The following is a 15,724-nucleotide window of genomic DNA, read 5'->3' as shown; positions in this document are numbered from 1 at the left end:
ATTCAATTCATCCACCTTGTTACGAATGCTCCTCGTATTGACACACAAAGTCTTCAGGCTCGTTTTTACAACACTCTTAGCCCTTATACAATGATGTTGAAAAGTGAATGGATGTGAAGGATTTAGAGGGCTATGGTCTGGGTGCGGATAAATGGGACTAGGCAGCAAAACAGGTTGACGTGGACTCACTGTAGTGCTCTATGATGCTAAAATATCAGAAATCGAAAGAACACTATATTTGCATTCTCCATTATCCAATCTGTTTGTTGCATCCTCAAAGATCTCTTGTGGATTTGTCAAACACCATTTCCACTTCATAAAACAAAGCTCACCAAAGGCATTATAATCTTTTTAATGTGTTACCACTACTTTGCTAACAATGGAGCTGACTCAGTGATCGCCCTTATCACCCACCTCCTGCCAAGTTCAACTGAACCCTGACCAACTCAGCCACACAACTTTGAGTAGCAACAGCAGGCCCCAACACCATCAGTCATTGGCTTATGACCTCCCCTCTGACTCTTGACAATCCCAAAATTCTCCCCCAAGCCTCTTCAGACCCGTGACTACACATGAATGCTCTGCACTGGCACAGTACCTAAAAGTAAGATCTTGCACTGATACACTGCCCGTCGTCTTGGGACAAGGGCATTACTTTTAAGTGGCAAATGGTTATTGGTGTATGAATAACAACAACTTCACATGCTTCCGCAAATACCAGTGAGTTTTCAGACCTGTACAGTAGTCACTTCAACATATAGCAGGAAGATTCCAGTCAATTCACAGAGCATGCTGAGCTTGCAAAGTTCAGTAAAAATCTCCAACGGACTCTATGCCCGTTTAGAAATAATCCTTAAAGGTGTTTCCCCAATTGTCAACTTCAACTGAAACATAGCAACACACTACCCAAACATCACACAGCACTGAAATGGGCATGGTTACAAGTCCCAAACAAGAGACAATCTGCAGATGTTGGTAATCCAAAAGCAACACACACACACACAAAATGCTGGAGGAACTCAGCAGACCAGGCTGCATCTGTGGAAAAAAAAGCACAGTTGATGTTTCGGGCCGAGACCCCTCAGCAGAACTGGAGAGAAAAAGAAGAAGAGGAGTAGATTTAAAAGGTGAGGGGAAGGGAGAGAGAAATACAAGGTGTTCGGTGAAGCCAGGAGGGGGAGGGATGAAGTAAAGAGCTGGGAAGTTGATTGGCAAAAAAGATACAGGGCTGGAGAAGGGGGAACCTGATAGGAGAGAACAGAAGGGCATGGGACAAAGGGGGAGGAGCACCAGACAGAGGCGATGGGCCAGCAAGGAGATAAGGTAAGAGAGGGAAAAGGGAATGCTGGGGGGGGCGGGGGGGGGATTACTGGAAGTTCAAGAAATTAAAGTTCATGCCATCAGTTTGGAGGCTACCCCGACGGAATACACAGTGTTGTTCCTCCAAACTGAGTGTGCCCTCATCGCAACAGTAGAGGAGGTCATGGATGGACATGTTGGAATGGGAATGGGAAGAGGAATTAAAACGGGTGGCCACTGGGAGATCCCGCTTCTTCCAGAGAGCGGAGCAGTCTCCCAATCTATGTTGGGTCTCATCGATATACAGGAGGCCACACTAGGAGCACCGGACACAGTATATGACCCCAACAGACTCACAGGTGAAGAGTCACCTCACTTGGAAGGACTGTTTGGGACCATGAATGGTAGTGAGGGAGAAGGTGTAGGGGCAGGTGTAGCACTTGTTATGCTTGCAAGGATAAGAGCCGGGAGGGAGATCAGTGGGGAGGGGCAAAGGAGGGATCTCATTGGGAGCGATCCCTGCGGAAAACAGAAAGTGGTGGGGAAGGAGGGAAAGATGTGCTTCGTGGTGAGATCTGTTGGAGGTGGCAGAAGTTGCAGAGAATTATGTGCTGGACGTGGAGGCTGGTGGGGGCGGTAGTTGAAGACAAGAGGAACCCATCCCTGATAGGGTGGTAGGAGGATGGGGTAAGAGCAGTCGTGCAGGAAACAGAAGAGATGCGGTTGAGGGCAACGGTAATGGCGGAGGAAAGGAAACCTCTTTCTTTAAAAAAGGAGAATATCTCCTTTGTTCTGGAATGAGAAGCCTCATCCTGAGAGCAGGTGCCACAGAGATGGAGGAACTGAGAGAAGGGGATCACATTTTTACAAGTAACAAGGTGAAAAAAGGTACAGTCCAGGTAGCCGTGAGAGTCAGTGGGTTTCTAATAGGCATCAGTAGATAAGCTGTCTCCAGAGATAGAGACAGAGATATCAAAAAAGGAGGAGGGAGGTGTCAGAGATGGACCAGGCAAATTTGAGGGCAGGGTGGAAGCTGGATGTAAAGTTGATGAAGTCAACAAGCACCATATAGGTGCAGGAAGCAGCACCAATGCAGTCGCTAATGTAGCGTAGGAAAAGTGGGGGAGTGATACCAGTGTAGGCTTGGAACACTGACTGTAGCCGACAGGCATAGTTCAGACCCATACGAGTGCCCATGGCTACCCCTTTTGTTTGAAGGAAGTAGGAGGGGCCTAAGGAGAAATTACTAAAAGTAAGGTTAAGTTCCACTAGGAGGAGGAGAGTGGTGGTGGAGGGGAACTGGTTTGGTTTTAGTGTCCGGAAAGAAACGGGAAACTTTGAGGCCTCCCTGGTGGGGGGTGGAGGTGTACAGGAACTGGACATCCATTGTAAAAATAAGATGATGGGGGGCCAGGGAACTTGAAATTATTGAAAATATCTGGAGTGTGTGAAATGTCAAGAATGTAGGGACTGGACAAGGGGGATAATAAAACAGAGATGAGGTGTGCAGGTATGAGTTCAGTAGGGCAAGAACAAACTGAAAAAATGTGTCTACTTGAACAAGCAGCTTTGTGGATCTTAGGTAGGAGGTAGAATCGGGAGGTGTGGGGCACAGGCACTGTGAGGTTGGTGGCAAGTGAATGGGAGATCCCCAGAGCTAATAAGATCAGTGATGGCGTGGGAGACAGTGGTCTGGTGTTCCTTAGTGGGGTCCTGTTCGAAGGGTAAATAAGCGGAGGTGTTTGAGGATTGTTGCTAGGCCTCAGCAAGGTAGAGGTCAGTCTGCCAGACTATTGCAGCACCCCCTTAATCTGAGGGTTTGATGATGAGCTAAAGGTTAGTGCAGTGGGAGTGGAGAGCGAGCGTTTGGAAGGGGTAAGGTTGGGGTTCCAGGAAGGAGTGTTGAAGTCAAGATGGTTAATGTCCCGTTGGCAGTTGGCAATGAAAAGATCTAGAGCAGACAGAAGAGCAGGGTGTGGTGTCCAGGAGGAGGAGGAGGGTTGAAGACGGGAGCAGGGGTCATCAATGTGGGGTGGAGAGTCATTGCCAAAGAAGTAGGCTTGGAGACGGAGGTGGAGGAAGAAAAGCTCAGCAAGATGGCCGGCGAAAACTCGGGCATGGGGAGAAAAGTGAGGCCCTCACTGAGGACGGAACTTTCTCAGAGAGGGGAAGGTCAGAGGGAATGGTGATGTTCCGGTACAGATGAGAGCTGGGATCAGGTGGGGGACGGGGAAGGGGGTTGGTGGTGTCTGAGGAGAAGGGAGGTTTGGAGTGGTCAGGGATGGTGGGGTGAGAGGAAGATGGAGTCTCTGAGGACCCAAGAGCTAGTGGTGGGTCCTGAGAGAGACAGGATTGCAGAATGGTGGAGACGAAAGTTCCAGTGGTAGCGCATGATGTCCCGGCCTGGAGGTCAAGGCTGGAGTTGGAGTTGGAATTTGTGCAATTGGCACTTGAGGTGTCCGAAGCCTTTGGAACCCACGTTGACGGCGGCGGAGTACGGGTTTTGAATCTACTCTGGATTGTTAGAGCCGCTGAGGTCGATAGCATGGATCATGATTTGGAGACGTCTGGGCCTGCAGGGGTTGGAGACGACAGGTTCTGTGGTCTCTGGTCTGCAGATGGGCGATCTTCCGATGCTTGCGAGACATGAGAAAGTCAAAGAACCAGTGACTGAAAGCGAGGATTCGGTGGAGGATAAAGTAGCAGACAGGCCCATTACAGGTGACAGAGAGAGAATCCCCGAGTTGTGGAAGTGACTGGGATAGGGACACCAGGTACCTCCTCATGGCGGAAAGTGTGGCACATAGAACGTGGTGAGAGAAGCAGCGGGAAAAATAGTCAATTGAATGCAAGTATCTGGGGTACTAAGAGGGTCCAAATCGAGAAGCTTGGTTACAGGTCCCACTGATTGAATAGTTTCTGACAAATAATAATGATCATTAAGCAAATGTACTGGTGAACCATATCTCGTATTCTTTTTATATAAAAATCAAGCACCCCCACCATCCATGCTCTCTTCTCACTGCTGCCATCAGAAAGGAGGTACAGGAGCCTTAGACCACACCAACCCTTCAACTATCAGACCTCTGAACCAGCATGGATAACTTCACTCACCTCAACACTGAACTGATTTCACAACCAAAGGACACTCTTTCAAGGACTTTACATCTCATGCCCTCAGTATTATTTATTTGCTTATGTAATTATTATTACTATTTTAATCTTTTCCTCAGCTCAAGCTGGTAAAACCTGAAGTACAGGCATAGCCAAGCATGCTCACTTCTCAATTGCTAAGAACTTTCAGACTAGTCTAGTGGTGTTTAGTATTGTGGCTTTCTGAAGATTTACATAGATATTGCTGAGTAAGCCTAATTGTTTAAAGCTATTGTGTAGTGCCTTTGGGATAATACCAGTTACAGATATTACTATTGAGACAATGTAAATCCTGTTCGTGTTACAAAATCTTTCAATTTCCTTTTAATTCTGCATATTTCTGGTATTTTTCCACTTACTGATTTCAGTTTGTGTTTGGAATGGCTATATCTAATAAATGAGTTGTTCTTGTTTATTTATTCTTTATTATGGATAGTCCTATCTTAATAATGGATTGGTCATAATATAATTTGTGGGACTCTGACTCCAAATCTGGATCAGGCTTGTATTTGTAGTAAAGTTTGGTGTCTTTTCTGAGATTATATTTAAAGCAAAATTTTGCCAGATCATGTTTGCCAATTGATTGTGCCTCTGCAAATAACCAGATTGAGATAAACTGCGACAGGATCCCTGTAATGTGTTGGATTGTTTCTGGTTTCTCTTGGCATTTTCTGCATTTATCATCTTGAATTTGTTGGTCTTTTACTTCGTAATTTTGATGCATTTTTGTGTTAACCACCTGATCCTGTATTGCCAAAAGGAACCCTTCGGTTTCTGGGAAGAGGTCTCCAACTCTGATTATTATTATTATTATTATTTTGTATTTGCACAATGGTTGTTTGTCAGTTTTTGTTTGAGTGTAGGTTTTTCATGGATTCTACTTAATTTCTTTGTTCTACTGTGAATGCCTGCAAGAAAATGAATCTCATGGTGACATACGTAGCTTGATACTAAAATTGTTTTGAACTTCTAAATTATGCTCATTACAAGTTCTGTCAATCTGCTTTTCTTTAAGCTTCCAGTCCTAGATGAAAATTTTGGCTTTAGTTATCACTGTAGCTCCAGTTAGAAATAATCATGCTATTCACGATTGCAAGGGTTCTATGGCGTTCGGTGGAAAATGGCTATTAAGTTTGCCCTCAACGGTCAATGCATTTCAAAGAAATCCCTTTTATGTGAAGCGCTTTGAGGTGTGAAATGCTACACTGCATAAACATGTCTTTCTAATGTTCCTTCATTTCTGTTTAAAATTTACCACCTTTCGTTTCTCTGCATTATCATTTCTGATCTGGCTTATCTTCAGGTGAATTCATAGAATGATAGAAACCAAACTACCTTACCGGGTACAGCTGAAAACACAGAAGCAAATAGCGTAACGTGAGAAACTCTGCATCTTCTATGGCCTAATCATTATTAATAAGTGATTAATGGTGCATTGTACAGATTGAAGGATGCAAGGTCATCCTAGATCTGGATGTGAGCAGGCAAAAACAAAAAAATAAAAGCAGTGTTTCACGCTGCTTCAACAGAACAGCATTCAGGCAGAAACTCATCACTGCACAGTGCAGTTTCCTCTATTTAATGTACCAGCAGCAAGTGTTTAAGCACAATGAAGCCGAGAGCCATACTCCAATTACACACTTAGTGACCACTTTATAAGGTACACCTGTACACCCGCTCGTTAATGCAAATATCTAATCACGTTGCTGCAACTCAATGCAGAAAAGCATGCAGACATGGTCAAGAAGTTCAGTTGTTGTTCAGAGCAAACATCAGATTGGGGGAAGAAGTGTGATCTTGGTGACTCTGACTGTGGAATGATTGTTGGTGTCAGATCGAGTGGTTTGAGTATCTCATAAACAGATTTTAACCACAAGAGTCTCTAGAGTTCAGAGAGAATGGCGCGAAAACATTCAGTAAGTGGCAGTTCTGTACAAATTCTTTTGCATTTGTACAGAGCCCTGGTGAGACCACACCTGGAGTATTGTGTACAGTTTTGGTCTCCAGGGTTAAGGAAGGACATCCTGGCTATAGAGGAAGTGCAGCGTAGATTCACGAGGTTAATTCCTGGGATGTCCGGACTGTCTTACGCAGAGAGGTTAGAGAGACTGGGCTTGTACACGCTGGAATTAAGAAGATTAAGAGGGGATCTGATTGCAACATATAAGATTATTAAGGGATTGGACAAGTTAGAGGCTGGAAATATGTTCCAGATGCTGGGAGAGTCCAGTACCAGAGGGCATGGTTTGAGAATAAGGGGTAGGTCATTTAGGACAGAGTTAAGGAAAAACTTCTTCTCCCAGAGAGTTGTGGGGGTCTGGAATGCACTGCCTCGGAAGGCAGTGGAGGCCAATTCTCTGGATGCTTTCAAGAAGGAGATAGATAGTATCTTATGGATAGGGGAATCAAGGGATATGGGGACAAGGCAGGAACCGGGTATTGATAGTAGATGATCAGCCATGATCTCAGAATGGCGGTGCAGGCTCGAAAGGCCGAATGGTCTACTTCTGCACCTATTGTCTATTGAAAATGCCTTGCTAATGACAAATGAGAGAGAAATCTGCAGATGCTGGAAATCCAAGCAAAACACATAAAATGCTGCAAGAACTCAGCAGGCCAGGCAGCATCTACGAAAAAAGAGTACAGTCGGCATTTCGGCTGAGACCCTTCAGCAGGACTAGAGACAAAAAAGCTGAGAGTTAGGGTTAAAAGATGGAGGGGAAAGTGATGAAGTAAAGAGCTGGGAAGTTGATTGATGAAAGAGTTACAGGGCTAGAGAAGGGGGAATCTAATAGGAAGGGCAGAAGGCCATGGAAGAAAGTAAAGGGGGAGGAGTACTAGAGGAAGGCAAAGGGCGGGCGAGGAAATAAGGTGAGAGAGGGAAAAGGGGATGGGGAATGGTGAAGGAGCAGTGGGAGGTGCATTATCGGAAGTTTGAGAAATCAACATTCATGCCATCAGGTTGTAGGCTACCCAGATGGAATACAAGGTGTTAGTCCTCCAACCTGAGTATGTTGTGGCCTCCTGTATACTGGTGAGACCCAACATAGATTGGGAGACCTCTTCGCCGTGCACCTACACTCGGCCCGCCAGAAGGAGCAGGATCCCCCAGTGGCCACCCATTTTAATTCCACTTCCCATTCCAATATGTCAATCCATGGCTTCCTCTGCTGTTGTGATAAGGTAACATTCAGGCTGGAATAACAATACCTTATATTCTGTCTGAGTAGCTTCCAACCTGATGGCATGAACATTGATTTCTTGAACTTGCATAATGCCCCCCTTCACCATTCCCCATCCCCTTTTCCCCTTCTCTCACTTTATCTCCTTGCCCACCCAATGCCTCCTTCTAGTGCTCCTCCCCCATTTTCTTTCTACCATGACCTTCTGTCCTCTCCTGTTAGATTCCCCCTTCTCCAGCCCTGTATCTCTTTCACCAATCAAATTCCCAGCTCTATGCTTCATCCCTTCCCCTCCCAGTTTCACCTATCACCCTGTGTTTCTCTCCCTCCCCCCCCCCCCCCCACCTTTCAAATCTACTCATCATCTTTTTTCTCTCCAGTCCTGCTGAAGGGTCTCAGGCTGAAATAACAGCTGTACTCTTTCCGTGGATGCTGCCTGGCCTGCTGAGTTCTTCCAGCATTTTATGTGTATTGCCTTGTTAATGAAAGAGGTCAGAGGAAAATGACCAGTCTCGCTCAAGCTGACAGAAAGACAACAGTAACTCAAACTCATCACATTACAGCTGTGATGTGCAAAGAGCACCTCCGAGTGTCCAGCATGTCGAACCTTGAAGTGGACAGGCTACAGCAGCAGAAGACCATGAACATGGACTGTGTGGCACGAAGTACCTAATAAAGTGGCTACTGTGTGTACTTCTCTTTAAGAAATTGGTTAAACCTATCTTTAAGTTCATTTTCTTAACTGCAGTGTGTCACATTTACCCATTAGGAAATCATCACAAAATCAAAATGAAAAAGAAACTTCTACCTGTACATCTGTGAAGAAAGCTGTTCCTTCCAGATTTTTAATGTTGCTGCAGCACATGTTGGATCAAGTTCCTCATCTTTCCTCCGCCATGTTGGGGGTCCAGCACATGGTGTCATTCTTTTCACTGTTTCCTTGGTCTTCTGTATCAGGGGCTCCAGTCCTGGAGTTACAAATGAAACAAACATCTTACTTCATATGTTGTATGTGTATATCATAACATCATTGAATCTTAATTATCAATCGCCAATGTCTTTAAAAATTATGATTATAATGAGATCCGAGACAAAATTCTGGTTCAACAATTACAATAATTACAGAAAATGCCTAGAATATTCAAACCTGTTTGTATAACACAAAAGCAGATTTAAAAATTGGACAGAGCATTCGATTCAAATAAGCTGCCAATGTACTCATTTACTTGGTTTTACAAATGTGAGTTTACTAAAAGCATAAAATCTACATTAGATAGCCACTGTGACATGAAAAGCGTGCAGAAATTTATGAAATTGAAGAGACTACTAGACATGTTTATGGAAGAATTTAAGGTGGAGGGATATATGGGAGGCAGGGTTTAAGGGTCGGCACAACATTGTGGGCCAAAGGGCCTGTACTGTGCTGTACTATTCTATGTTCTATGTTCTACTAAATTTGCCAAAAATAATATAAATCAGGACAATATTATTAATCAAAGTTCTTTGAATAACACTTACTGCATGCATTAAAGTATTCCTTTCTTCTAATCCCAGATTAACTAAATAAATGTTCTGACAGAAAGGCTTAAAGACATAGTAGCTACCAGTTTGAATTCCTGGACCTACAGCAAGCCAATCAATCTCAATCAAAACAGCAGTGGGATATTAGGATGGGAAGAAATCTAGGATTTGTTCTTAATCACTACCAGGCAATCTTTGCTGGAAAGAAAGGCTCAATTCTTAGAACCTCAAAAATCAAGTAAACAATCTCACCATAAGACAAGTAAACAACCTCGCCATAAGACAAGTAAACAACCTCGCCATAAGACTGTTGCAAACTAGACCAGTGCAAAAACCATGGGAACAAGGTTTCAAAAGCTGTCTTTCCTTACACTGATAGGAGAAAAAGGAGGCAAAAAAATATACCAGGTTCTATCAACAGTAATTCTAAACAAATAATTTCAATTCATTAAAGAAACATTAATAAAAATGTTTATATTCCAATAAAAAATTAGTAGAATAAAATATGCTGAGATATAGGGTTCATGTAACCTATAGAGATTTCAGTTTTTGACAACCTACCAACTGGCAGACTTGTTCAAGTGGACAGAAAGGCAGCAGTAACTCAAATAACCACATGTTACAGCTGTGATGTGCAAAGCCTAGCCATCAACATCCTGGGGTCAGTGGGGGGACCAAGGACCATAAACTCAGGGCAACAAGAGCAGGTTAAACACTGGGTACCTGGTGGCAAGAAACAGTACCCCAAGGTCTTTTCACCCCATTAGTTTTCCACTTAACTGGAAAAATGCAGTCCCAACACCTCTCAACATAGTGAGGGCAAAGCAGCCTGTTCCAGCAATTTGAGTATCAATTTCCTACCATCTACAAAATGCATTGTAGTTCTTTGTCCAGCTACTTTTATAGAACCTCCCAAACCTGTGATTTCTACCCTCACAAAGGATGTGGACAGCAGGCACATGGGTATACCATATACATGTTTCCCTCCAAACTCCACACTATCATAATTTGGAAAGATATCACTGTCAGTGAACCCAAGTCCTGGCACTCTCTCCTCATTAGCACAGTGGAGGTACCCTCACCAGAAGGACTGCAGTTGTACAGGATGACAGCTTACCACGAACTTCAAGAGCAATTAGGGCTAGGGCAATAAAGAATGGCCTTGCCCATTGTAACAAAAATTATTTTAAAAATTTATTGTGTTCTTCCCCGATTCAGCTCAAAGGGAGGCACTACAAATATGTTGAAGACCACAAGGAAACACCTCATTAGAACGAGCGCCATGCAATGCAGAAAGAAAGAAATTGTCTACAGTAGGAGTACAGAAAGCTAAATACTTACCATCCACTAAAGGAGCTGATCTGCAGAATGCTGACAAACTTCACACTGCCCTTTCGCTCCAACTCTGCTTTGACATACTCTAAACCTTTTGACATTCTTGTCTCTTTCTTCCCCAACTCTTTCCATAAGCACCAGTCGTGACCCTAGCCTAAGACAAAGCTCTCCTTCTGCACAAAGTAAGTGTCCTGTTTTATACACTTTAAGATTCTTTCAAAGCATAACATAATTATCACCTCAGTACTTCTCTGTCGCTTGGTGGTACCAGCTGCACCCCCTTATCTCATATGACCTTCAGCCCAGATACATAATTTAGGAAAACAGAGACAACAGGTCTGTAAAGAGGAAAACATCATTCATTATCTAATCTCAGGAATGTGCACTGGTGCACAGCTCCAGACAATCACAACGTTCCAAGCTGACACCATTTTGTCTTCAAACTTCCACTTTATTCTGGCATGTACAAAGAAAGAATCACAATTAACTCTTTCCTTGCACCCATAATGCCCAGATCAGCAAAACAGAGTATAAAAAACATCACTCTTTTAGAAGAAAGGATTGAGAAACTGGGAAGCACAGGGGTAATGTAATTAGTAGATGGATTAGAGTGGAGATGCAGAAGTGATTTGTGACTCAGAAGGCGATAGGGATGATAGAATCATACACCATAGAAACAAACCCTCTTCCATTGGACTTATCTATGCCAACCATGAGCCAGTCCCTTTTGCTATCATTTAGCCCACATCCTTAAACCTTTCCTAGCCATGTCCCTGTACAAATTTCCTTTAAATGTTGTAACTGTACTCACCCATCCACATCCTCTGATACCCTCCACCTTCTGTGTGAAATATTGGCCTCCTATTAAATCTTTCCTGTTTCACCTTAAACCTACGCCCTCTAGTTTTAAACTCCCCCGACCCGGGGGGAGGGGGGGAAACTGAAATGATCGATTTCATCAGTGTTCCTTATAGCTTTACGAAGCTCTACAATGTCATCCCTCAGCCTCTTCCTCTCCAGGAGAAGCAGTCCATGCCTATCCAGTTACTCCCTACAACTCAAGCCCTCCAGTCCCAACAATATCCTCGCAAAACTTCTTCCTCTCTAGCTCAAACATATACTTCATATAGTGCAACACACACAAAATGTTGGAGGAACTCAGCAGGTCAAGCAGCATCCATGGTTAATGATTCAGGTCGAAACCCTTCATCGGGAATGGAAAGGAAAGGGAAGAAGCCAGAATAAGGAGGAGGGGGTAGGGGAAGGAGTACAAATAAGAAGATGAAGGGTGAAGCCAGGTAAGTGGGGGAGGGGTGTATGATGTGAGAAACTGGGTAAGTGGAAAAGGCAAAGGACTGGAGAAGAAGGAATCTGATAGGAGAGGAGAGTGGATCATGGGAGAAGCAGAAAGAAGGAGAGGCTCCAGGGGGAGGTGACAGGCAGGTAAGGCCAATGTGGGGAAATTTTTAAAAAAGGGAGAAGAAAAAAAATTACCACAAGTTCGAGAAATCGATGTGCATGCCATCAGGTTGGTAGCTACCTAGACAAAATATGAAGTATTGTTCCCCCACTCTGTAAGTGGCCTCAACAAGGCGGAAGAGGAAGCCACGGACCGACATGTCAGAACAGGAACGGGGATAGGAAATGAAACAGTAGGCCACCAGGATATTCCACTTTTTGTAGATGGAGCAGAGAAGCTTCACAAAACCATTTCCCCATCTACACTGGCTCTCATGAGCACCGGATACAGTAGGCTACCCCAACAGATTCTCATGTGAAGAGTTGCTTCATCTGGAAGGTGTGTTTAGGGCCCTGAATGCAGCTGAGGAAGGAGACGAATGCTGGTGTAGCTCTACGACACGTACATGAGCACGCATGTCTAGGAAACGGAGGAGATGCGGGTGAGAAAAGCATCAATGGCGGAGGAAGGGAAACTCCATTCTTTGGAGGAGGACTTCTCTGATGTCCTGGAAAGGAAAGGCTTATGCTGCAAACAGATGCAGTGGAGATGAAGGAACTGAGGGAAAGGGAATAGTGTTTTTACAAGAGACAGGGTGGGAAGAGGTATAGTTAAGATAACCCTGGGAATCAGTAGATTTATAAAAGATGTCAGTAGACAGTTTGGTTCCAGAAATGGAGACGGAGCTCAAGAAAGGGGAGAGAGGTGTCAGAAATAATCCAATTGAATTCAAGGGTAGGGTGGGAATTGGAGGCAAAGTTAATGAAAGCAATGAGCTCAGCATGTTTGCATGAAGCAGCACCAATGCAGTCATCAGTGCAGTGGAGGATGAGTTGGAGAACTTTACTGGGGAAGTCTTAGAACATGGGTAGTGCCAAGTAGCCAATGAAAAGGCAGACTTAGCTGAAGCCCATGCAGGCGTCTGTGGCTACACCTTGAGCTTCAAGAAAGTGGAAGGAGCCAGAAGAGACATTGTTGAGGGTGAGGACCAGTTCTACTAGATGGAGGAGGGTGCTGGTGGTGGGAACTGGTTGGCATTGCCGGATTGGTTCCTATAGTTCAACACAATATTCCAGGTGGAGTCTCACGTATGTCTTACAGCTGTGACATGATGTCTTCAGCTCTTGGATTCAATCATCTGTCCAAAGGTGGCAAGTATACCACACACTTCCTTCATCACACTGCCTACCTGTGTCACCACTGTCAGGAAACTATTGTTTGCAACCCTAGGTCTCTCTGTTCTACATTCAGCCCAGAGCCCTGTGCATGTTGTGCCCTGGCTAATTCCCTAAAATATATTGCTTCACACTTGCCCGAGTCAAATTCCATCTACTCTTCCTTGGCCCACTTTCCCAGTTTATCTAGATTCTTCTGTAAGTTTAGACAACCTTTATCAGTGATCACCACACTATCAATTTTGGAGCCATCGTCAAACTCCCTACGTCACCAAGCAAATCATTAATAAATATATGACAAACAGCGGTCCCAGCACTGATCCTCGCAGCATGCCACCATCACAGGCTTGCAATCTGAAAAAGAAAATCCTCCTCTGGCACTCTCTGAACACACCTTCGTACCCAGTTGAACAACTCAATCTGCATTCCACATGATCTAAACTTCCAGATCAGCCGACCATTTCAACAACCAGAAGTCTTGCTAAAATCCACATAAACAATGCCTACCATTCTGCCCTCATCAATCCTTTTGGCTACATTTTCAAAAAAAGAATTGCATCAATGAGATGATTTCCCACACACCCAACGCCATGTTGACTCTCCCTAATTAGTCTTTCTCTTCCGAAATAGAAATGGATCCCATCTTCCAGAATCCCCTCAGGTAACTTTCCCACCACTGATGCAATACTCACATGCCTGCAGCTTCGTGGCTTGTCCTTGCAGCCCTTCCTAAATCAATATTAGTTGCCCTTTGGTCTTCTAGTACCTCAGGTACCCCACACCCATAGCCAAGAAAGATACGGAAAACCGGCAGAGACATTGCAATGTCTTCCCTTGCTTCCCACAATGTTCTAGCATTCTCTTGGTCAGGCCCCAGGAATTTATCCACCTATTTGTGCTTCAAGACCACCAACACTTTCTCTTTCATAATGTCAGTATGTTTCAGGGCAACACTGTTCTCTTCTCTGCACTCCCTAGCTCCCTTAACTTTCTCTACAATGAACACAGCTGAGAAGTGTTGACTTAAGACCTCTCCATCTCCTATGGTTCCACTCATAGATGACCATACTGATCCTAAGTAGATTCATTCGCTCCCCAATATTCTCTTGCTCTTAGTATACTTACGGAATCTCTTGGGATTCTCCTTTACCTTTTCTGCCAAGGATATATCATGTCTTCTTTCTGTCCTCCTGATTTCCTTCTTAAGTGTACTCCTTCATCACTTGTACTCCTTAAGAGATTGCCTTGATCCTAACTTCTATACCAAACATGTGCCTCCTAGAGACTCAAGATCTCTTATCAGCCAGGGTTCCTTAATCCTAACAGCTTTGTCCTTCACTCTAACAGGGACATGTTGACCTAAAACACTCATCATGCATTTGAAAGCTCCCCACTTGCTAACTTCCCACATCCCTTTACCTGCTAATAGCATCTCCAAATCAACCCTTGTAAACTCCTGTCAAATGGCATCAATATTAACCTTACCCCAATGCAAGCTGTTAAATGTTATGGGGGAAATATAGGGCTGGCCAACATTTTAGAAACTAATAGAATAATGATCACTGGTCCAGTTCAGTCACTTGACCAGACTCATTTATCAGTTTGAGGAAAGGTGTTGCCCCTCTCTAGTAGGACTATCTACATATTGCTTGAGACAATATTCCTGAACACATTTGACAATCCCTTAACACAATGTCTGAACTTGTTGCCTAAAAGAGTGGAAGAATTTTCTTAAAAAATTAAATTTGATTAATATTTGAATGTCTTTGAAAACCCTCAATTTGCAGATCCACGGACCAACTCCTAGAATACGGGATTAGGCCGGATAGCTACCTTTCCCAGCACAGCCCCAATGAACCAAATGGCACCGGCTTGTCTTACAATATTGAGACTTTGGTGGAAATCATTTCTTTAAGTTGATCTTAACCTTTAATTATACAAACACAGAGCCACAGTTATAAAATGTGACCTTATTTCAAAACTATAAAATTCCAAAATCTTTTTGAAATTGCTCAGTGTCACCTATTTGCCTGAAGCAATAACATGGATAGAGTTAAAAAGATTAATCAATAGCAGGAAATGGCAAGGCAGGGCCTGTGGCTCAAAGCTAGGCCACTGAATGCTGACATTATTGATTTTAGCAAGTTCACCAGGACTTGTAATTAAAATGTAAATTTGAGAAAGAGATTATGTCCTGACAGAAATCTTAGGATTAGGGAGAAGATAAAGCACCTCAATGGTGCAGAGAGAGAGAGAGAGAGAGAGAGAGAAGGAAGGTTTCCTCAGCTGTGTGGCTTTACCCTTACTTTAACAACATTGGATCTGCTCTGAAGTTTAATTGGCAAATTGTTGAGACAGATAATAGAAACTGCTGATAGAAGTTGAACCATGGAAAGCTCCTATGAACTGCAATGCTTCTAAATGTTAACCCTTAAGCTCCAATATCTTTTAACTACACAAGTTATCTGCAGCTGTTTTTAAATCAGAATTAGATTCATCATCACTGACATACGCTGTTTGAAATTTGTTGTTTTGCAGCTGTAGTAAAGTGCTATATACAATGTATACTACTATTTATAAATGTACAAAAATTAATTTGA

General features: G+C 43.7%; 1 protein-coding gene across 4 annotated transcripts in view; it reads right to left on the bottom strand.

Moving 5' to 3' along the window:
- Window positions 1-15,724, bottom strand: part of uvssa (UV-stimulated scaffold protein A) — a 290,056-nt gene that overhangs the window by 238,916 nt on the left and 35,416 nt on the right. For all 4 annotated transcript variants that reach the window (XM_073042248.1, XM_073042245.1, XM_073042247.1 and 1 more), the window contains one exon: window positions 8,443-8,602. In XM_073042248.1, coding sequence (XP_072898349.1) covers window positions 8,443-8,602 — 160 coding nt within the window. The remainder of the gene's footprint in view (window positions 1-8,442; window positions 8,603-15,724) is intronic.

Source organism: Hemitrygon akajei, chromosome 4, assembly GCF_048418815.1.
Source record: "Hemitrygon akajei chromosome 4, sHemAka1.3, whole genome shotgun sequence".
Classification (NCBI taxonomy): Eukaryota; Metazoa; Chordata; class Chondrichthyes; order Myliobatiformes; family Dasyatidae; genus Hemitrygon; species Hemitrygon akajei.
This window is presented reverse-complemented; position numbering and strand designations above follow the sequence as displayed.